This window comes from Manacus candei, unplaced genomic scaffold, assembly GCF_025592945.1.
Source record: "Manacus candei isolate 608988 ecotype Guabito, Panama unplaced genomic scaffold, ASM2559294v1 h1tg000077l, whole genome shotgun sequence".
NCBI classification, from domain to species: domain Eukaryota; kingdom Metazoa; phylum Chordata; class Aves; order Passeriformes; family Pipridae; genus Manacus; species Manacus candei.
In genome coordinates, this window is record NW_026138125.1 from 8,287,174 (window position 1) to 8,311,007 (window position 23,834).

Below are 23,834 nucleotides of genomic sequence, written 5' to 3' on the forward strand. Positions count from 1 at the left end.
TGCAGCAATGAGTTTAAAGGTCTGTCCTTCATCTCGAGTTCCTTGGGGGAACCCCTCTGGGTTAAGGTGCAGAAAATAGATGTTTAAAAAGCACTGCAGGAGAGGGGGAAAGCTCTCTCCTTTTTCCTGAGAGAAGCAGCTGTAGCCCAGAGGGGCATCTCCTCACTTGCACGCTGAGCAATGCGGAGAGCGGGTGACTCAAAGCCGCTTCCCCTTTTCCTGCTCACGGTCCCCCCGGTGAGTGCTTTGGTAACAAACAAAGCACATTTCGGTTCCTCCGGCAGCCCTCTCTGACGTTCCTGAAACCCAGTGACTCATCTGTAAACAAGCTGAGGGCAAAAACAAATGAAACCTCCCATCAGAGCACAAAGCAGGACCTTGGTGCGAGCTGCCCCGGCAGCCCCGCGCCCGCTCTGCTGACCCGCGCGCCACACCATCCACGCACCCCGCACCCGAGCAGGCACCCCACACCCCCACAATGAACCCCACACCCCTGCCAGGCACCCCACACCCCCGGCACACACCCCACACCCCGACAGTGAACACCACATCCCGGCACACACCCCACACCCCCACAACGAACCCCACACCCCGGCACACACCCCACACCCCCACAACGAACCCCACACCCCTGCCAGGCACCTCACACCCCCGACACACACCCCACACCCCGACAGTGAACACCACATCCCAACATACACCCCACACCCCGACAGTGAACCCCACACCCCGGCACACACCCCACACTCCCACAGTGAACCCCACACCCCTGCCAGGCACCCCACACCCCCGACACACACCGCACACCCCGGCACACACCCCACACCCCCACAACGAACCCCAAACCCCGGCACGCCCCCCTCCCTCGCAGCCCGCCTGCCCCTCGCCGACCCCGCTCAGAGCCGCCCGGAGCCGAGCCGGAGGCAGAGCGGAGCAGGAGTCAGACCCCGCCGGGATCCCAGGGATGCCCTGCCCCGGCCTCCTCCCCAGCACGGCGCTCGCTCTGTGTCAGGGCCCGAGCGATGGCACATCTCCCGCTGGACCAGGTCGATCCAAGCCCGGTCCAACCTGACCTTGAAAGCTTCCAGGGGTGGAACACCCATTCCTCCAAGGCTACAGAGCCTGCAGAGTTTCTGCCCACACTCACCTTACCAGGGCAGAAGGAAGGAGAGCGGAGCCATCCTCTGCAGGACACAAACCCTCAGGGACCCGGGAGCTGGCTCCTCTCCTGTGCTACTAGTTGTGCTCCAATGACTCCTGGGGAGTCGGTTTACCTAACAGGGTAACGAGGAATTATCCCAAACCCTCCACCGAGCGATTTCTTATGAACACCTCTCCCCAGGTGACAGCCCGTGGTGTTCTGCTGCCACCGAGCCGGGATGCAGCGGCCAGGGCACAGCACCCACCTGGCTCACAGGGGCAGCTCCTCCTCCACCCAGGTGTGCTGGAGAAGGGTGTTTCTGGGAAACAGGAATTTCCCAGGCTGCTGGAAACGCAGCACTGCTCTCCCGTGCAATAGACGCCCACCCGGCGCGGCGGTGGCCAGGGGATGGCAGCCGATGTTCACCGATGAGCCACCGGCTGCTGCCGTTCCCTCGGGATCCGCTCCAGAGCCCCGACTGCCAAACCTGCACAGCCAGCACTGTGGAATGCCGCCTTCCTGGAGATACACTGGGACCAAAGAGCAAGAATGCACAAGTAATTGCTATAATACAGTGGTCTTTTTAAGGAAAAAAAATAAAAGCCCACAGTTTCTTTCAAAAGCCACAAAAGTTTCTTGGGTCACAGCGTGGCAGATTTCATTTTGACATGCCTGAAATTCAAATAAAACCTGATTTAAACCCCCAGATTGTGGCTATGTCAGGGGCATTTTCAAGCACACAGACTAGCACTGAGGTGCTCAGGGTGAGCAGGTCCCACTCAGGTTTACACCAATAGCTGGAAGAACAAAATGCAGGGAGTGTTGTATGACAGGGAGCTCAGTCAGAGCTCACACGGGTGTGGGTGCAGAGCCCTGAGCGAAGGTCCCTACGGGTACAAGCCACCAGCCCTTCTCTGGGAAGGCTGCTCAGTGTGGGGCAGCATGGGCCGTGTCCCAGGCAGGGAAGCAGGAGGGCACAGGGAGTGCTCCAGCTCAGCACCAGGGCCTGCAGCTGTTCCCACCTTGGCCAGAACAAGCACAGCTGGCAGCAGGAGCTGGATGTTCGTGTGTCACCGTGTCCAACAAACACCAGGACGAGCCAGAAGGAGCACAGCTCTTGCCCCAGCACTGCCCACCAGCACAGCAGCCTGGGAGGGGTGTTGGATGCCCCTCCAGGAAGGACTTACTGCTCATTTTGCCACACATCGGCCGGGAACAGTGATGGGAAGTCGAGGAAGCAGTGGCTGGCAGGAACATGCCTATTCCCAGTCCCTGCAGAACCTTGGGAGCCCTGGGAAGCGTCCTCCAGCCCAGCACAGCCAGGAAAGGGGCTGGGGGCACATGCTGGTAGAGGAGCTTTGCTTCAGTTTGAAACCTCCAACATCTACAGGTTACCTGGAACAGGCTCAGCCCTTCTGCCCTCACAGAAACAATTTTACACTTCACAGGAACACCAGGGCAGAGTACACTGAATTTATTAAAATAGCCACGTCTTCCCCAAAGTATGTGGGGTGAAAAATCCGCGTACAAAATACAACAGCTAAACCATTATTTACATCCAGGCAGCTGCAATATCAAGCAATAACTTTAGCAATAGTTTTAAAAATAACTCTGCAGTGTACACAGATCACGTATTTCACAAGACGAGGGTTGAGCACTGCACCACTCTACTTATTTCAGAAATATTACAATGTTCCAGGTAAAATATTAATGCTTCTTTTAAAAACAGACAACTCAGGAAGTGGTTTGCAGATTGACAAAATATGACACGTTTCTCTTTTGGAACTGAGAACAGCAGCAGGTTTAGACACAAACTTCACAGCTACATTCAAAATACATCTAGTCCATTCATCCAAAAATACATTCAGTGTAAGCTACAACTTATTGCACATTTCTTATATTCTGCAGAAATATATTGTACCTCAGTCTTACTCCCTGTACATTCATAAACTGTTCTGCCTGTTAGAGCAGAACTTGGACATCTGTCCCTAAAAGCTTTTGGGGGATCGGGGCACCACAGCCCATGGGGATGCTCCTGGAATCACAGACACACAGCTCAGGGCAGGGCAGGGGACTGGTTCCTGGTGCTGCTGGGGGAGGACTCCCCAAGGACACCTCAAGGACAGCCCCAGGACAGCCTCACAGACCCCCATGGAACCACAGCAGGGGGGTTGGGCCATCACCTTCAGGAACACAAAAATGAGCTTGTTCCTCTGTGCCTGTGAACCCTCCGGCCCCCAGGACACCCCTGCTGGGGACAGCCCCCAGCCCACCAGTGGCACAGGAGCTCTGGGCAGACAGGGACTGAGACAAGAACGTGGCCTGCTCAAAGTTCAGACCTGTTGTAGGGACTGGACATATTTCTAAATAAATTCATCTATAACTCCTGAATTTATTACCAAGAAAAGAAGTGACATAGCAACGACTAAAATATTGTAGGGTTCATTATAGGGTTACACGAGGGAACGACCCTGGTTAAGTGCAAATAATAAAAGTACCAAAGTGCAGAGGAGATTACAGCCTGAATTTCTCGAGGGGTGTCTGGGGGCAGCAGCTCAGGAAACACAAAACAATTCGGTGCTCGAGGAAACATTAATTAACTTTCCCTTTCAGTCCATAATCCCTGCATTAAGCTTTACGTTGTTGTTAGAAGCAAACTATAAAATATTAGTAACTCCTTCCAACTAGAAGCATCAATTAGGAGAGGCTGAATGTGGTGATGGGGTTTGAGCATCCTTGACCTTGAAAATTTTTATGAGTTTAAGAACTTGTGCTTTAAGTGAAGATTAGCAGGAACATTGTAACCTCTGAGGAAACCTAAGCCTCCCTAAAACGCACAGAAGTGTCTTGGCATAACCTCTGTGCTTAAACTAGAACTAGACAGATCCACATGGAGGGGAAAGGCCACTAAAACAATGGTTCTTTGGGGTTTTTTAAAGGAATGTAGAGTTTGCAAACATTTCAGAGCTCAATACAACATCATCAGCCCTTGGTTCGGTTATGTTTTAACTCTGGCTCACCAAAATACATATTCACCTCTCAACAACAAAAGAAAAAAGAAAACCAGTGCAAAAATACTGAGTTGGGTGAAACACCAGGATAAACAGACTATAATGTCTGATACCACGAGATATGTGCAGGGAAAGGGTTAAAGTATTCCTGGGGTTGGAGCTGTGACACGTGCAAGGGAGTTGAGCCTGAGAATCCTCCACCCACACCTCCCAGCCAGGCCCAAAAGGGTCTTGTTCAAATTATAGGGCTGACCAACAACCTTCAGAGACTCCAGAATGGCAACTGAAAACTGAAACCCTTTTCCCACTTAAAAAAAAAACAACAGTATCTTCGATTGTTCCTTTCTAAGATAAGGAATTTTTTTCAACTTATGTACTACAAGAACAAATGCTGGATCTTAGGTTTGCAAATGTTTTGATACACAAGTCAGCATCATGCTTTGGATCATGCTAAAATTACTCCTCAAACAGCCTAGAAAGTCACATCTACTGAGCTCTGCGGGGTAGTTCATGCAGTTGAAGCACATAAGAATTAAATCACAGGATGGCTTGGCTTGGAAGGGACCTTAAAGCCCATCTTGTTCCCTTCCCTGCCATGGGCAGGGACACCTTCCACCGGACCAGGTTGCTCCAAGCCCCATCCAATCTGGCCCAAATCTCTGAGACACCTTTGATTACATCTCAGAAACCACAATGGAGAAAAATCTACCAGCAATTTAAGGGAAATATTCTCCACTGCTCAGCTCCAGACCACAGAAAGACCTGCATTGTTTAACACAAGCACCTGTGCAAAGAGGTAAATTGCATCAGAGCCTATTTACGGGCAATTAACAGCCAGAAAGGATCCACAGCTCCTGGAGATGTGTGTCAGGAAGAAACCCAGAGTGCTGATACTACAGACCACCCCAATCAGTAAAAGTTTAACCCGTTTTTCCCTGCAACAGTTCCAATTAAAGAGATTTTACCCCAAAGACTGATCTGACAACCTGTGATCAGCCAACAACTGACTGCAATGGAGCTGCGTGGGCTACACAAGATTTTTTCAGAGCTCTGCTATTCTGGAAACATCTTTGGGCTTAATTTCCATGGACCAGCTGGATTTAAAGATTTAAAGAACCATATGATTATGAAATGTATAATTTTGGCTATTAAATATATTAGAATACTATATTCAAATACATGGGCCATGGAGTGGGGCAGAAGCATCAGTTCACAAAACGCCAGAACATCAGTGAATTCTGATACAACACCTCGCTTTGATGGCTGTGGTATTATGGAAACATGATCAGAGATGATAATACTCGTCACCAGCCTGGTGCTGTTACAGAATTCCATAAGAAACCTCTGAAAAGGCTGTGTTGGCTTTTGTTAAAGCTTCCCCCAACACATCAAAAGGCACTAAAAAAATGTTACCAGTGATTAGCAAGATATTGTTAAAAATAAATATTTTCTCAGTTTAGGTAGAATTTCTCCCACTTTATCCCTACGTAACTAATGGAAAAGTATTGCCTCTACTATTTCTTCTAAAAACTGTTAGAAAGAAAAGTTATCCCTTGGTCGATCTGTTCAACGAACAAACAAACAGAATAAAACAACTCAAACCCTAACCATAATATTGTATGTGAAACCAAGACATTAAATATAAATATTAATAGGGAACTGACTCAATGGTTTTGTTCACAAGGTACATGCTTCGTGGAATTTCCATCTTTTTTAATTGCTTTTACTGATAGCCCCTTTTCAGATTCTTGCATAAAAATAGGTAAAAAGCTGGGTTAAATTTGGTCTTTTACTTGGTTTGAGGACAGAACATGAGGTTTTTTTTGCAAACAGCTTTAACCAACACCAGACATTTCCAGGGCATTTGGGGTCTGACGAGGATGAAAAGTGCAACAGCAAAAGGTATTTTTACACTGTTGTGATGCTTTAACCTCCTTCCTGTGACTCGCCTGGTGTCCAATTTCCTCACAAAAGCAAAGCGAGTCATGGACTTGCTGTACCAAACCCAACTCGAGTCCCAAGCTGCCTCTTCCCACGGCCGGACACGACGCTCGAGGTCAGTGCTCTGCTCCGGGCACTGCAACACTGAACCACCTTATCTGAGGTAGACCAGAAATAAAAATACTATCACACGTGGAAAGGTGAACGGCAGAATTCCTTCCCGTCTCCTGGCGCGGGGAGGTCGGTCAGGCTTTGGAGTCCTCCTGCAGGCAGAGCTGCGAGACGGTCTTCTTGACGCGCAGGGCGGTGAGACGGGCGGCGCCGCTGCCGTGCCAGCACTCCCGCATCACCCGGCCCATCACCCGCAGCGCCTGCACACAGACACAGCCCGGGGGATCAGCCACTCCTCACCCTGCACAGGCCCAGCCCCAGAGTCACCCCCTGTGCCCCAGGGGATCAGCCAAACCCTCCTGGAGCTCTGGCAGCCTTGGGGCTGTGCCCACTGCCCTGGGGAGCCTGGGCAGTGCCAACCACCCTCTGGGGGAAGAACCTTGTCCTGAGATCCAACCTGAGCCTGCCCTGGCACAGCTCCAGCCATTCCCTGGCTGCTGTTCCTGATCTCCACAGAGCAGAGCTCAGTGCCTGCCCCTCCTCTGCCCCTCCCAAGGAGCAAACAATAGGTCAGGAGTACAACCAGCACCTCCCACTCTTTGTTTCACAAGTGCAATACAGGAAAATGAAGTGCAGCTCTCTGAAACAGTGACACAACAGCAGCAGCGTTAGTGAAGATCCACGTTTAAGAGAGTTGAGCACTTGGTGCAAAGAGCTGACTTGAGAGCTGAAGGAGAGCTACACATCTGAAACATCTAAATTCAGGAGAGCTACACATCTGAAACATCTCAGTTCAGGAGAGGCTGGGCACCCTGTCTCTCACTCAAAAATTCTGCTTTAATTTAAATTTGGAAATATAAATGATAAAATAAAACTAGAAAAAATAAACTAGAAACTAAACTAAACTAATAATAATAAATAAACTAACTAAGTTAAACTAAATAAACTAAAATAAACCAGAGAACTGGTTTTACCTCACAGCTTTGCCACTGGTTTGGAATATTCGGTCTGAGCTTCTGCTCACAGACAACCCTTCTCATGTCTTCTATTGAAGGATCAGAAGGCACAACATCGTAGTAAGGCAACTGGTATTCCTCAGTGATCCCTAGGGAACATTTATTGTGGAGGTAATACAACACACAAAGTACCTGCTCCACAACAAACTCTTAATTGTTTCTACAAGCAATGAGAGAGAACAGAAGAACTTTCAGGGCCACCTTGGACAACGACTCCATGACATCTTCTGTCCCCACTTAGTGCTGCAGTAACTGGGAGTGCTTTGGTTTTACTGAAGATAAAAGTGGTGTGGATCACAAAATGAGCTACAGCCAGCACTGGGGTCCCCAGAACAGGAGGGATGTGGAGCTGTTGGAGCCAGTCCAGAGGAGGCCACGGAGTTGCTCCAGGGCTGGAGCCCCTCTGCGCTGGAGCCAGGCTGGGAAAGCTGGGGGCGTTCCCCTGGAGAAGAGAAGGCTCCAGGGAGAGCTGAGAGCCCCTTCCAGGGCCTAAAGGGGCTCCAGGAGAACTGGAGAGGGACAGGGGACAAGGTCTGGAGGGACAGGACACAGGGAATGTGTTCAAACTGATTTAGGTGGGATATTGGAAGGAATTCCTGGCTGAGAGGGTGGGGAGGCCCTGTCCCAGGTTGCCCAGAGAAGCTGTGAATGTCCCTGGATCCCTGGAAGTGTCCAAGGCCAGGTTGGACGGGGCTTGGAGCAACCTGGGCTAGTGGAAGGTGTCCCTGCCCATGGCAGGGGATGGAACTGGATGGGCTTTAAGGTCCCTTCCCAGCCCAAACCACTCTGGGATTCTGTGATGGTATGAAAAGGCACCTCACCTCCAACGCAGCACCTCCGGGCTATCTCCCAGTACACCAGCCCCAGGGAGTAAATGTCTGCTCGTTTGAAGGACTCAAAGATGTTCGTGTTCATTGTGTCGTCCAGGATCTCGGGAGCCATGTACCTTTGGAGCACACAGGGGCAGTTTAGCTCCTGCAGAAGGTCATGGTTGCCCTGCCATGTGCCAGGGCCAGGTGACCCTTCATGGCACTGGAGCCATGCCCTGACCAGGCCCAGAGCATGTGGAGTGACCAACACACGATGTCCGTGCCAGAGCCACATCCCACGTGGGACAGGGAGCTCCATTCCGTGGGAACAGCAACCACCTTCCCCTCCCACCCAGCCGGGGTGGAGGGACAGGGTCTGCAGGACCCCCGGCTGATGGCAAGAGTGGAGGGGACATCAGTGATGGAGGGGAGGGCTGGGAGGAGCCACCCCCACAGAGTGAGCCCGTCTGGCGGCTGGCAGTGCCCGACCCACCTCCTGGTGCCCACGCGGGGGTTCTGGGGGATGTCGATGGTGTTGAGCACCGAGTCGTGCTTCACCGCCAGGCCCAGGTCGGCGATGGCACAGGTCTCGTTCCTCTTCACCAGGATGTTCTTGGACTTCAGATCTCGGTGTGCGATCGCTGGCTTCCCTGTTCACAGTGAGAGAAACAACCTCCAATTTTGATAAGAACAGTGTGGATTTTAACATGATGAGCAAGGATGTAAAACCAGTTTTATTCAATTTTGTTACTATCCCCTATAGAAACACTGAAGCCTGTTTTGAGCAAGCAAAGCTCTGCTGAATGCCGTCAACTTCAAAAGAAAACTTTGATGGCATTTTTGTTTCAATATCTGTATTTCAAGAATAAAACACGAGAAAAGAAACTGGAAGTTCACCCTTCAAATTAATTTAGAAAATTATAGAATCATCAAATGGCTTGGCTTGGAAAAACCCTCCAAGATGACTGAGGCCAACTGTACCCACAGCACTGCCAAAGCCACCACTAACCCATGTCCCCAAGTGCCACATCTACACAGTTTTTAAATCCCTCCAGGGATGGTGACCCCACCACTGCCTGGGGCAGCTGTGCCAGAGCTGGACAGCCCTTTTGGGGAAGAATTTTTTCCTAATTTTTCCTTCATTAGCGCTCACTCGTCTTTAGCACAGCTGCTCCCACAGCTATCCACTTAAAGCCACGGATGAAGTGCAGACAGTAGAAGTGGGAAGGTGACATCCCTGTTCCCCTGCAGCGCTCACACACTGTTTGGTGTTAACAGTTTGGAAAACGCTTCACAATTCCGCGTCACCCATAAATGTTTTTGCAAACAACGCTGGAGCACCTTACAATGCTCAAAGGACAAGCGGGAAGGAAGCACTTGCCTTGTGTGCCGACGATCTCCATGTGGAGGTGGGCCAGGCCACTGGCCACTGACAGCGCCAGCCTGACCATGCCCTCCACCGTCACCGTGCCTCTGTTCAGGTAGTCGAACAGGGAGCCCTGCTCGTGGTACTCGGAGACAAGCCAGAGCTGAGTCCACGTCCCGTTATCTACCCGGAGGAAGCAAGATTATTAAAAACACTCTCTGGGGAAAGCCTTCCCATTTTGCGTGGAATGCAGACAAGCAGGTGTGCCAGTCATCCCACCGGGAAGGAGCTCAGGACAGCGCACGGTTCGAGGTGGTGCTGCAGAAGGGGGGCAGCGAAAGCTATTCTGAGACAGACACTCGGGATTTACATCAGTTGGGCTGGAAAGGTCTTTAGGGTCATTGAGTCCAACCATTAACCCAACACTGCCAAGGCCACCACGGAGAACCCCAGAACTATGAGGGTTGGAAAAGCCCTGCAAGAGGACGGAGCCCCGATGCCGCGCCCGCCCCGTACCCTTGTTGTCGGCAGCGATGAAGCCCAGGATGTTCTCGTGCCTCAGCATGACCGTCTGGTAAATCTCTGCCTCCCGAAACCAGGACCGCTCGTCTCTGGAGGAGAAGATTTTCACAGCCACATCCTCCCCGCACCACTTCCCACGCCAGACCTCGCCAAACCGGCCTTTTCCTACGATCTCCTGCAGGACAATCGTCCTGGCGATGGTTCTCTGGACGAGCAGGGGCAAACCTAGTTAAAAGGAGAGACAGGTACTTGGGAAACAGCTCAACTGTGATCTTCAAATCCCAACGCTGCCCCTTCCCAGTGAGCTGCACTCATGGCTTTGTTTTCCAAGACTGCCAGGGGACAATCGTCTCCCCACTAATATCTCAGCCTTTTAGACGTTACTTTTCAGTGTCCACATATTCAAAAAACATTAAAAAGCCCCAATAAAAATTAAAAAATAGGCCTGAACTATTCCACTTGGTTTGATAGGAATTGCAGCTGTCCTACAGTCGATTAGCTGCTTCCCTCTGACTGATATTTTCAAAAATAAAGATAAATTATCATAGCAGCTCCACTATCCTTTGCCAGCCATAACCTCTACCTTGTTTGGTTTGATTCTGTGTTTTCTGGGGACTTAAAATAATTATTACTTTTTATATTTTTTTTAATTCAAGACAGTCTTGATTTTGGCTGAAATCAGATCAAATTGCACCACTGCTCGGGGCTCTGGATCAGCACAAGTCCAGCCCTGTTCCTGGCTCAGGGATGGCTGGGAAGAGTTAAAACTTCAGGGTAAATAAAGCCAAAGTCTGTTCATTATAGCTGTGAAAAAGTGTTAGGGAAGAACAACAACTTAATCCTCAGAGGTATGCAGCTCATAGAAATAAAGTCAACTAAATTAGGCACCATTCCTACATTTTTCACTTATAAATAAAAGCAAGCACAATCTACATATTTTTCAATAAAAGCTGTAGTTAGGGAAAGCTGGGCTGTACACCCCAGATGTGCCACTGGCCAGATGAGCTGGAATATATTAATTCCACCTCATTTTTGTGTTTCTTTGGTTTAAAAACTTCTCCATTGCAATGGAGGCACCACAGTAGACTGGATATCAGAAACAGGAAAAATGTTAGAAAGGTGGACATTCTGCTCAGAAAAAGAATTTTGGGTAAAGTTATTTTGCAATAAAACACTAAACATTTCAGAAGCAGCATCCTGACTCAGGTGAGTTTAGTACCTTTCCTTATCAGCCAGCAGCACTGGGTGTCACACTTGAATCTGATTTCCAAGCTCGCTCTTTTAACTCTTCCATTCCGACAAAGAGCAGAACTTTTGCAGTTTGACAGCAGAGGAGCACACGAAGCCCTGCCACTGCTGTCAGGGGTGGCCACGTGCACCGGCCCAAAGCCCCTCGGCGTGCAGGGCACCCCACGTACCAGAGCCAGAGCCGGAGGTGGTCATGTCATAGATGAGATCCCTCAGCGTCTTCCCGGCGCTCACCAGGTTGCCCTCGGACAGGGGCTCCTCCACGTTGGGCGGTTTGTGGCCGCGGCGGGCGCGGCGCCGGCGGCCCCGGGAGGTGCACACGGCCAGCACTGCCACCAGCACCAGCACACACACCGGCACTGCCACCGTCACTGCCAGCACCACGGGCCTGGGGCCGGCCCTGCCCGGGGACTCCGACGCTGTGGGGAACACAAGAGCGGGGTTGGAGCAACACGTCAGGGAGGGGCTGCGGGGGGACGGCGTGGCAGGGCCAGAGATTGCCCGCAGTCATCCTGGCCATGAGACAGATCCCATTCCTGTAAGACATGGAGTCTTTCCCCACACACCTTCTGTGCAGGAAGCTTGGTCTCTTGATCACCGCCCAACACCACCGCCTCAGATCATCCCATCCCATCCCATCCCATCCCATCCCATCCCATCCCATCCCATCCCATCCCATCCCATCCCACTCCTCAGGGAACAGCAGAGGACTCTCAGCAGTGCACAGCTGGCCCATGGGTTCAGTGCCCCAGACTGGAGCAGTGATGGTCCCTGCTGCCAGCACAGTGACCAGCATTCCCACTGGAAAACACCTGCCCTTCCAGCCTGGCCATCAGCTCCAGTGGGAATGGTGGGTGCCAGATGCCAAACACCAGCAGTGGGAGAGAGCCTGGGAGAACATCCTACACCTGCAGCTCCTGGTCCTCCTCCTGCTCCTGCTGGGAGCCTTGGCCACAGCCCGTGTCACCTTCGGCTGGAGAGTCCTCCCACCTCCTCAACATGGGCTCTGCAGCAGCCCCTTCTCACAGCGTGTGGTCACCACTGTCCTGCACCCCTCCCAGACCTTCCAGCGCCTTCCTTCCCTTCCCTCCTTTCTGCAGCTCCCTCCACTCCAGAGCAGCACTCTTTCTAGCAGAAATATCTCAAAAACCAGCACTGTGATTCCTGTATTATAGTCAGGGCCATCTTCAACCCTGACCCCGTGCACCAAATGGCCCATGGCCAGGACCAGCACTGCACAGACCCCTCAGGGGTCAAGGGGCTCCCCACAGCCCAAAGCACACACAGGAGAGTGACAAACACCACAAACCCAACACACACCCCTCGGGGGTCGAGGGGCTCCCCACAGCCCAAAGCACACACAGGAGAGTGACAAACACCACAAACACAACACACACCCCACGCCCGGGGTGCCCTTAAAGGCCACACCAGAGTGGTGACATCCACAGCAGTTGGGTAAGGTCAGACTCTTGGGGAAATCAGACAATCCCTCAGGACCACCCAAAGCCAGCAAAACAACACCATTAATCCCATTTTGCAATCCTATTCTGAATGCACTGTTCATTGACTGACTAACCAAGAATAGAAGCTGACACACGTTGCCATGTGTGAACCAAAGGCAGCACATCTGGCAGCACCCAGCAGTTTCACAACATGGAGTAGTTATGGTCCAAGCTGTGTAAATAAAATAGTACTTATAGGCAGCAAAAAAAAAAAAAAAAAAGGGAAGGATTTTTTTCCCCTCCAATGGAACAGACATTCTCACACACAGCCCTTTACTTTTGATTCATAATGAGCACTTTCAGGTTTCCAAAAGCTCTGAACTCTGTGTGTGCAAGTTTCCAGGCTACTCAGGGGGGCAAATTACATGTTCTTTCCAAGGCAGTAAGAAAATCTATTTCATTAATAGAGGTCTCTAGTCAGCTCTACAGAATACTTTTAAACCATTTCAAAACCACACAATTTGGGCTAGAGCCTAAAATTAAGTTTCTCCAGCTTCAACCGTGACTACAGACCCCACTCACAGGGGAGTGGGGGCAGAGATCACAAGCTCTGTCTCCCAGATCTTAAATATGGCCCAAAAATCCTGTGAGACACAAGTCTACAACTCAAAGAGCCTTCTGGATCTGACCCACAGCTGCTCAAACCAGCCTGTTCCACGCTGAGGGCACGAGGTGAGTTCTGCAGAGAAAACGAGAGCGAGGGATGTGCAGGGCATGGTTTATCAAAGGGAGGTCCTTCAAGGCAGCAGCACACAGAGCATTTTCTCAGCCCTGCTGTGACGTCCCACTGACAGGGGAAGCTCACCTTGAGCTGGGGCAGAAAGTATCCCAGTTAAACCAGTAGAAGCCCAAAAAGGAATCCAGGTTAACACATTAAAAAAAACCAATTTCATCAAACTCATCCTGCACTTTGAGACTTTCTCCTGCTAATGCAAAATACTGCAATGAAATCCCTGCCCACAAGAAGGAGGGTGTAAAAAGCAGAGATCCAGTTTGAATCTGTCCTTAAAGATGTGTATTTTCAGACATTGTAAAAACAAACAGACAAAAACCAACCAAACAAAGAACAAACAAACAAAAAAACCCTACTCAAATGAACAGCCAGTTCCTGTCCCCCAGGGCACCAACCAGACCCTGCTCTGACAGGGCATTGCCACCTGCAGCTCTGCCACGGGAATTCAGGCACCAAAGCACACACACTGCCCTGTGCCCCCCGAGGTCCTCACCCTGCGGATCATCTCCCTGTTTTCCAGGCACTCCTGGTACCTTTACAACAAAACCCCTTGGTAACTACCCACAGTCACAGCATCCCAGAATGGTTTGGGTTAGAAAGGACCTTAAAGCCCAGCTGGTTCCAAACCCCTGCCATGGGCAGGGACACCTTCCACTAGCCCAGGTTGCTCCAAGCCTGGAGAAGAGCTGAAGGACAGGTTTGTGTCCCAGCAGGACACAAAGGTCCTGCCTCGCCTGGCAGGGATGGGCACCACACTGGACCTTCTCAGGGCTTCTCCTCCTCCAGGAGAGTCACTCCTGCCTAAAAACAAGTTTTTCATGCCCACACGCTCCACTTTCAAACTAGAATCTGCATAATGGAGACAGACAGGTTGGCAGGGAAGTGGGTAGATATATAACATATATATACACCTAAAGAGATAGATAGATAGATAGATACGAAGAAATAGATAAATTTATAAGGAGTTTGATATAGAAAAATAGAAATAGATAGATAGATAGATAGATAGATAGATAGATAGATAGATAGATAGAAAGAGATAGAGATAGATAGAGATAGTTATGAAAAAAGAGAGAGAGGCACACAAACCACATTGGCACTGTTACATTTCTGACTGACATGAGTTCTCCCAAATGTTTAGAGCAAAGGGCTCGGGATAAGAATTCAGTCATTTTTTGGGGGGTACTGAAATACAAAACTAGAGGGTTTGCAACTGGCAGTTGAAGCACTGGGATGACAGATGTGCCTCCACTGCTCCTCCAGAAATAGCAGCTTTAACCTAAGATACCAGCATCCCAGCTTGGAAAAAAACCAGCATGGTGCTTTATTTCTGAGCATAACCACAATTAGGGTGTCCCTTCTGTAGTCAACTGAAAGAAAAACACTTAAATAATCCTTATTCCTACCCCATAGGACATTTTTACCTGTAACATCTCTCACTGATGTAAGTAGAAAAAGGTATCCACTGATAAAGTAGTATATTTTACAGGTTTTTCAAAAAAGCCTGGATTAAACACAAATCTTGGAAAGAAGAGTCAAAAATATTAAACCTAAAAATAGTGTAAATATTTATTTTTAAAAAGCACTGAATCAACTTCATTACACAACTTTGGACCTGGCAGACTCACACACTGCACATTTTCCATTGTGTGTGGAGATGTGGAGATGCTGGAAGGCCTCAGGCAGGGCAGAGGCTTTGTTATTCCCTTGCAAGACCCCAGATAAGAGCTCCTCACGATTCCTAATTCACCAGTGCTTCAGGTACCATCTTTCCAACATCCAGCCTAATGCCAGTTCAAATCACAAGCTCCCTGAAGACAGTCCAGCCCACAAAATCTGTGAGGTTACAAGTTCTCTTCAGACACTTCATAGAATCACAGAATCATGGAATCACAGAACATCCTGAGTTGGAAGGGTCACACAAGGATCATTGAGTCCAACTCCAGGCCATGCACAGGACAGACCAAGCACCCCACCATGTGCCTGAGAGCACACCTTCACATCCCCCTTTCATCTTCACGTTTAGTTCTCATGGGACCCAAGAGCAGTGTGTGGGAGACCTTTACAAGATGCAAGAAATTCCCTCTCCCCCAGAGCTGCAGTTTAGATTTTCCTGTCTGAAACAAGCTGGGACAAAACCAGCTGCTGTTTTACTGACGAGCTGGCTGCCCTGGCCATGGCCCCTGCCCAGTGTGTCCCCACCCTCGGGTGTCACAGCAGCGCGCACGAGGCACTCACCCAGGGGCAGGCGGAGGGTGATGTTGTTGCAGAAGTCGGTGTAGCAGCACTCGGTCTTGGTGATGTTCTTGGAGCTGTGGCAGAAGACCTGGGCGTTGAGCTCCGGGAGGGACACGCAGGACTTGACCACCTCCTCGCGCCCGTTGGTCAGCATGACCGAGGCCCAGCAGGCGCCCTCCGTCTGGCAGGTGAAGTTGGTGTGTTCACACAGCTGGCACACGCACTGCAGGCCTGCAAAACAGGGGCCAGTGGTCGGGAGAGGCCCCTGGGACAGCAGCCCCCAGGACAGAGCCCCCTGGGACAGCAGAGCCCCATGGCCCAGCCTGCAGGCTGGCCGAGTACGAGTGCCCCAGGGGAGCTCCGGCACAGGGCCATGCCAGCACTGATACCAGCAAACAGGCTCCTGGGCTGCAGGAGGAGGCCAGTCCCAGAGATCCCCAGCAGCACAAGTCCCCAACACTCACACATGACAAGTTGTTTAATCTTGGCCCCAGGGAATTTTATAGATATCATCTGTCTTGCTCGGTGGAGAAGACTGACCACCACAAAAAGCAGTTCCTGTGAAAGCTGCCTCTTGCTGAGCTCGAGAGACAGAGGTTTGGGTTTATGTTCTCAGCTCTCACCACTCCAGACAACACCTCAGACAATGTTGAGGACAAAGACATGGGCACAGGCTCCGTTTGACCTGTGCATTTAGACACAGCCACATTCATTATACCAAGTGTTAAACACTCCCAAGGGCTCCTGGTGAGGAAGCTGTTGCTGACTCCCAGTGACACAGCCCCATCCCAGCCACCTGCCCACACCAGCACCACCCCATCCTGCCAGAGCCAACGGGGGGAGAGCACCGAGCTGGGGGATCACCAAGACACAGCCCCCGGCACCCCACGATGGACACGGGCAGAACGACAGACCCTTCCTCCCCATCCTCCTGAGATGGGGCACCCTGTCCAGGCACCCTTCCTGGGTCAGCTGTAACTCTGCCAGACTGAACCCTGCTCTACTTAGAAGAGCAGTTTTATCCATAACCCATTTGGGACTGGGGGAGGGGGGATGAAACGAGGGTTTCTTTCATTTCAGTATAACAGACTTGAAAAGCAAAACACGGGTTAGTGGTGGACTTGGCAGTGCTGAGGGAATGGTTGGGCTCAATTATCCTAGAGGGCTTTTCCAACCCAACCTATTCCATGGTTGTGTGATCTCAGAGTCCCTGGAGGAGCACAGAAGTCCTGACAGATGTCAGCATGACTCTGATTTCTGTTTCTGTGACAGTCTTTGTTTTCTTTACAACAATCTCCATCCTGTGCCACCCTTCTCAAATCACAGCTTGTGGCGTTTATCTTCAGCTTGGGCCCACAACAAACTGCCTTGGCACCATATGTCCATGTTTATCCTGGTGAGGGTGTGGCAGGAGCTGCTGCCTCAGCTCTCCCTTGGCACCAGAATGAGCACCATCTATCACCCCCAGCACAGTAGCTGAATCTCTCTTAAAGACATTACCCTGCTCCTAGAAGAGCTGCCAGGAGCAAGACTCATCAGATTCAAATAAATTAGAGATCTAGCAGGAAGAAAACAGACACGTCATCACCAAAACTGCAAAATAAAAGCATTATTGAGGAAAGGAGTCTGATATTGTTGCAAGTTCTTCGAGGATTCAGACACGTCATTAAGCTGTTTTTCTCTCCTTCTCACAGCCCAAAAATAAAATAGGAAATTATGATGTCATCCACAGTGGATAACTGACAGATTTATCCATATTCTGTATTTTGCAGATTGCTTCAGAGCAGACCTGATCAAAAACCTGTTCCTGCACGTCCTGAGCACCTCCAGGGTGGCTCCTCTGAGCCCTGTGAACATGAGAGAGATGAGGATGGATGAAGGGCTCTGTATCCTCACCCTGACCAAGTCAAGACAGTCACTGCCAGAATGTTAAGGCTCTGCATCACTAAATGCTGCCTTCACAGAGGGGAAAAAAAAAACAACAGGAAAACTGTAGCTAAATTTATTCAGAGACAAGACCAGAGTTGGAGTTTTGGGAAGGATGAGATGCTTTCCTCCCAGAAGATTTACACAGATCACTTTAAATATAATTCTACAAAAGCAGAAGCCCTGGGTTCCCCAGATACCTGCCTGTGCTGCTGACTGCCTTCTGGTGTAGAAAAATGGATAGAAATACCACACCACATACAAACCCCTGACAGTGTGTCCAAGAGCACTTGTGTCCTTCCAGAACCCTTTGTTAGTAGAGCAGAAAGATTATCTTAAAATATAACTATGAAAGGATGGGTGTCTTGCACCTGTGCTACTTCAGCTGACTCCCCACTGTGGAATCAGAAGGGGAGCCTGGGTCCTTGTCAACATGCCCTTGGGAAGATCCATGCTTTTCCTTGGGAAAGCTTTTCCCACTCCCCATCCTGCTGAACAGGGGAGGTAACAAACCCCCTCAGCTCTCACCCAGTGTCACACCCCTGCTGTGCCCCACCCGTGGCTCCTCAGACACCCGTGCAGCAACTCCAGCTCTGCCAAGCCTGTATCCCCATCCCTGCTGACGTGCCCAGGGACACAGCACCCGCCAGAATTTGTGCCTTATCTGTGCTGCTCCACCAGGAAAGCCTCAGTGCTGCTCCTGGTTACTCATGACAACTTCCTCCACCGGAAAAACTTGTCCATGTATAACCCACCCCTTCCCAAGGACAGTCCTGGCAGTTCCATCAGTGATGCACCCTCACAGGAGGAAAGCTGGGACTCCCACCATCCTGGAAACCAGGGAATGGAATAAAGTGACTGTAAGGGGCTAAAGGAAAAGGGTCAAAGGGGCAGGATGAAAATGTGCTCCTCAAGTTTCAAAATAAGTCACTCTTAATCTGGTAATGAACACAACTCCTTTATTACTCAAGCACAACAATTCCCTTAAAACATTCCATTCTCTGTTAAGAAATTAGGAGAAAGTGAACGACTGAAACACTCCACGGCTGCAGAGGCCTATGCCAGGTACCCAAACCTGGCCACCAATGGTCCCAGTTCTCTGAGCTTGGAACTCTCCAGCAGTCATAATAAATTTGTCCTGGCCTTCCCCAAAACCCAGCAACCCCAGTGGGACCATGGGTGGGTTGTCCCACCAGGACTGGCTGCGGAGCCGAGGCAGGGCCAGGGCAGAGCAGGGTAGGACACACGGTGGGCTCCCTTCCACAGGGACAGGAGTTGGGACAGGCTGAAGGACAGAGGTGTGCAGGGCCACATCCCTTCCTGTGGGCAGCTGGCACTCCACAGGACCCCACAAACAGCAGGAGAAACCAAGAGCCAGCCGAGGTGGCAGGGAAGGATTCCCACATCAGCAGACACACAAGGAAAGCAATTTTTGGATACAGGGACCCCAGGAACAGGTGTTCCCTGGGGCTGGCATTTTTAAGACATAAGTGGTTTTCAAGGATGGTTTTTCTGCTGTTATTGCCATAGAAGCTGAGACTACACACCAGATTTTTGGATGAGCCCCACTATGAATCAAGGACAGCATGACTTGCTCTTCAGAGTAGAAAATAACCTGCCTGACTTACCTAAAAAGCAACATTTTCTGCCTTTTAGTTTTCGGTGCAACTGCCAGAAAACACCCAGGACAGGCAGACACATTGTGCAATGACCTTATAGAGCAGGAAGAATGGAACCAGCCCCCAATTCCCAACAAACTAACACAAAGGTGCCAACAGAAGATGGGTTTGTGTGCTTCCATCCCTTTTCTATCATGTCAGCTTCAGCTACATGCCAACTAGATAGCCAAGGAACAAGAGTGATCCTACATGTGAACAGCAGATGGAAGAATAGGAGCTTAAACACCAGCTTCATGAAAGCAGCAAGCAATTAAAACGTGGGCAGACACAGTGCAACCTCAAAGTTTAAATGGAAAGAATTGAGTGTACAGCTGGCACAAGGTGACTGATCCACAGGGCTGATGGAAAGAACCGAAAGCTCTGCAGGAGCATAGTCAGACCCACTCAAGGTTCTACCAGAAACCTTGTATGCCAGAACCCACAAGGCTCTACCTTCCAACAGATTCTTTTACTACACAGATTACCAGGGCATTAATCTTCCATTAAATCATAATCCAGCACTACCAACCATAACTAAAGTAGAGCATTTAAAAATTAAATGGGAAAGCAAATATCTAAATGGCCCTGCAGCAATTAATTGTCTTTCTGGATGGAGCTTGGAGCAACCTGATCTAGTGAAAGGTGTCCCTGCCCATGGCAGGGGGTTGGAATGAGATGGACTTTAAGCTCCCTTCAAACCCAAACCAGTCTGTGATTCTGTAATGGGAGGAAGGGCTGAATATCCAGAACATTTCCATCCTTGATCATTCTGTACTGTCATTCTATATTGTACCCTTCTAGATACACTTTCATTTTATTCCCAGATAAGAGATCTGGGAATTAATGTGTGTGTGGGCTTTCCACACTGCCTGGGTCCCCTTCCTCAGCTGCAGACCCAGTGCCAGGACACAGCTGCCGGAACAGGATGAACAGTATACCCACCCCTAGCCAGAAATCTAGCCCACACCGGTGCATCAGTAGACCTTGCCATCTTCTCCCTCCCCCAGGCCACCTTTGCTGGGCAGGGACGTTCCCACACCTCAGGACACACACCTGGACCTGACCGACCGCACACTTCACTCCTGGGAGGGTTCCAGGTGACAAACGTTTCACTGTTGAACAAAGGGGCTCAAAGAAGACCCTAAAAACCCCAGATTGGATGTTTCCCATTGTCCAGCCCGTTGCTGATGATGGAGCCAGGACAAAAACTGGAGCAGGCGCTGGTGAAGGTGCCACAGGGTGGGTGTGGGTCTGGTACAGGCCCCTGTTCTCCAACTGCTGGGAACTGACCAGGGCAAACTCTGCTGCCACCAGGCAGAGCCACTCTGATCTCCACCAGAGTGGCCTGTTTGTCTGGCAGCAGCTGAGGGACGAGGCAGAGGGAACCAGCAGCCACGTGGTACGAGGCTGTGGCACAGGAACAGGGGCTGAGTGCTGCTGAGGGAGGGGAAGCAATAAGAAAGCAAAAGGGGTTGCTGAGGATAGACGAAGTAGGACTGACTTCAGAGCATTGCAAAGCAATCTTACCATGGAATCACAGAATTGTTTGGGTTGGAAAAGCCCTCTGAGACCATCCCCCAGCACTGCCAAGGCCACCACTAACCCACATGCCCAAGTGCCACATCTACACAGCTGTTACATCCCTCCAGGAATAGGGACTCCACCACTGCCCCATCCTGAGGGATCAAAAGCCAGAGGAAAGCCAAATCATACAGGAGAACAAAGAGCTTCAACTGTACATGAGCAGTGACCAGTCCACTATCATCCCTCCCCCCTGGGAACAGAGGGCTGTGCTTCCCTGGGGAGCACTGGAGAACTCCTCAGCTCACAGAGGAGACACCAGGAAGAGATCCAGACCCGTTCTGCCTTTGGGATCAGTTCCCCTCACCTGCCTCAAAAAGGCACATGAGAAGTAGGAGTTGCAGGACAGATAGCAAGAGGGACCAGGCACAGATTGAGAAACTGGGCTCACATGCCAAAGGCAATTCTGGAAGTGTGAAGATTCTATAAAAAAACATAGATAATATTTAGAAGATTAATAGAGTCAGCTGCTCACCATTTCCCACTCACTCGAAAGCTCCTGGGCAGCACAGACATCACTGGCAGCACATTTGCAAGGGGCAGGAGGAAGCTCTCCTCACCACCCTCTCCTCACCACCCTCTCCAACACTGCACGTGCAACCCCTTGGGATAAAGCACAAGGGCATCCAACAAGTCCTGAACAATCCCACGTGTGCAGAGAGGTTTCCAGAACCTGCCACAGCTGATGACAGAAGCAACAGCTTCCACCTGAGAGTCCTGAGCCCCACAGCTGCCCATTGCATCCCACCCTCCCTCCTCCGGCATCTGCCAGGGTGGCAGTGGTGGCTGGGGGTGACAAAGCCACCCCTCTGCCACCCACACCCCACTCCCATGGGCACAGAGGGGTCCGCCTCCAACAGCCAGCCCCAGACACGGAAGCAACAGTGTGTCCCTGACAAACTTATTCTCTTGTAACACATCTCTTCAGAAGAGGAAAACAGAAAATTGGGCAATGACAGATCTTACAAAAGACCAACAAACCTGCTTCTTGGACTACTCTGATAAATATGGAGAAGTTCCCTCTGGAGAGAGCTCCGAAAGAAAATATTTGGAGTCATAGCAGATTAAAAGCTTCCTATACAAACATACTGCAAAAAGGGCAGATACCAAACAGGGCAAAAACTAGAAAGCTGCAGAGAAGAGAGGAAAAGTAATTATTCCAGAAGTGAAGAAAATGTCTTGGAGTGAGGGACATCACAGAGTTCCAGAATTTTTATTACTTAAAAAAAACATCTGGGGAGTGATTTTATTAACATGTGCAAGTATCTTCATTTCAGACAATGGATACTTGGGTGCTCAAACTCCCCATTGTGGAAGAGCTCAGCAGCCCTGGCAAACCCCAGCAGGCAGGAACCGAGGCCAGGCACTGAAATTAATATATTAGCAGGGCAGGGAAAGGGCAACGACACCCAGAGAAATTACTTTTGTTGGAATAAGCTGCCAAAGGACATTTTAAGCCTTGAACAGGTGAGGTACCCTCGGAAAGATTTTGCTCTATGAGACACGAGGGACACAGCAAAGCACTGGGAGTGCAGGGATTTTGTGCAATACAGCACATGCACAGAGCTGAGGAAGAACCTGTTGGTCCCGGTCTGTGAGGGGCTGAGGGTGCAAACTCCATGGGGAAGCAGCTGAGATAACACAGGGCTGACAGTTCTTACTGATTCCAGGTCTGGAATAGTTTGCATAAGAGAGTCCCCAGCACTGAAAGCTCTTAAAGTCACATCTGAGCAGAGTTTGACAAGGAATTTACCATCCAGACAGTCACCCCGACTCTCCCCTCTGTTGCCACACATCTGCCTGTCTGGGCTGTACACACCCCCACGCCTGAGCCAGGCTGTGAAACAGGGTAAGAAGACCCTGCACTGCACCCCCAGAGAGCAAAGCAATGCAAGATTTTATATAAATACCAATCAAAGGCAACGTGATTCATTAGTGCTCTGGGCACTCTGCAGAGGGGAGAGGTGATGGCCACGGCACTGGCAACGCTCCGGCTCAATTCAAGCACACCGGGGGAAAACAAGGGCACCACGGGGCTGCCTCTTTCTGGGATTCGCTTCCAAACCTAGATACTAAAAATCCACAGAAACAAGAAGAGCTCGATGGAGCAGGTTTTACATCCTGTGAAGGTACCAGAGATTTACCAGATGTGCAACACTACACAGAAGTACTTCACACCCCACCAGCTGAGCTTTGTTCCTTCTCCCTGTCCAAAAGCAGGGATTCTATAAGCACCTGGATGGGGCAGCGGGCACAGCCCCTCCCTGCAGCTCGGGGCTGGGACCTCCCTTCTCTGCAAGTGTGTAATGAGCATCACACCAGCGAACTGCTCTGGTGAAATCACAGAGAGAAAAGTAAATTGGAGCAAACCAAGAGAAAAACTGTAAAATGTTCTGTTGGTACACTGCCTCTGGAACCGCTGTTTGCAGAGCGCTGAGACCGCGCGTTTAGGTTTTAAAGGGACGACTGAGGGGAGGGAGTGTCCCACAGCACCTGCCGCGTGAGAAAGGAACCTGCTTCGGAAGGACCCGGACGCCGCACGTTCCTCACCCTGCCCGGAGCCCCCCAGGGGCCGGGAGCCCCGTCCCGCCCGGGCTGCGGTGGGACGGGATGGGGCACGGGCACCGCACAGGGGCTCTCACCGGCACCGACGCCGCTCGGTCTGAGCATCTGCCCCCGAGCAGCAGCGCCGCCGGAGCCCCCCGGGTGGATCCCCCGGGATGGCGTGGGAAGCCGCAGGGATCAGGGACTGGCGGGGGCCGCTCCGATAAGTCCCCGCTGACCCAGTTCTCGGTCGGCGCGGCCGCGTCGAACGCACCGAGAGCCCGAACCCCCCCGGCCGGGGCGCACGGGGGAGGCACACGCGGGGTCCCGGCGGACGCGCGTCCCGGAGCCGCTCCCGGCTCCGCTCCCGGCGCTCGGGCCGTACCTGTGCAGAGGGACACGGCGGCGCCGAGCAGCGGCAGCGCCGCCCGCAGCGCGGGGCCGGGCGGGTCCCGCATGGCCGCGGGAGCCGCGTCCTCCTCCCGCG

At 51.0% G+C, this 23,834-nt stretch overlaps 1 protein-coding gene across 1 annotated transcript; it reads right to left on the reverse strand.

The window, feature by feature from the left end:
- Positions 1-2,600: 2,600 nt before the first annotated feature.
- Positions 2,601-23,834, reverse strand: ACVR1C (activin A receptor type 1C). The gene is made up of 9 exons (XM_051810194.1): positions 23,733-23,834; positions 15,639-15,869; positions 11,336-11,584; positions 9,912-10,142; positions 9,411-9,578; positions 8,523-8,679; positions 8,042-8,166; positions 7,179-7,309; positions 2,601-6,464 (listed from the first exon to the last, which is right to left on the reverse strand). Exons 1-9 carry the CDS (start codon positions 23,803-23,805, stop codon positions 6,339-6,341), a joined length of 1,491 nt encoding a protein of 496 aa, XP_051666154.1. The 5' UTR covers positions 23,806-23,834; the 3' UTR covers positions 2,601-6,338.

What these genes read in the sequence shown, in the direction of transcription:
- ACVR1C (XM_051810194.1), bottom strand. Translation starts at nt 23,805, where the DNA reads ATGCGGGACCCGCCCGGCCCCGCGCTGCGGGCGGCGCTGCCGCTGCTC. An exon ending in CGCCGTGTCCCTCTGCACAG is followed by an intron (nt 15,870 to 23,732) that starts GTACGGCCCGAG and finishes CCTGTTTTGCAG; the next exon opens with GCCTGCAGTGCGTGTGCCAG. An exon ending in CACCTCCGGCTCTGGCTCTG is followed by an intron (nt 10,143 to 11,335) that starts GTACGTGGGGTG and finishes CCTTTTAACTAG; the next exon opens with GTTTGCCCCTGCTCGTCCAG.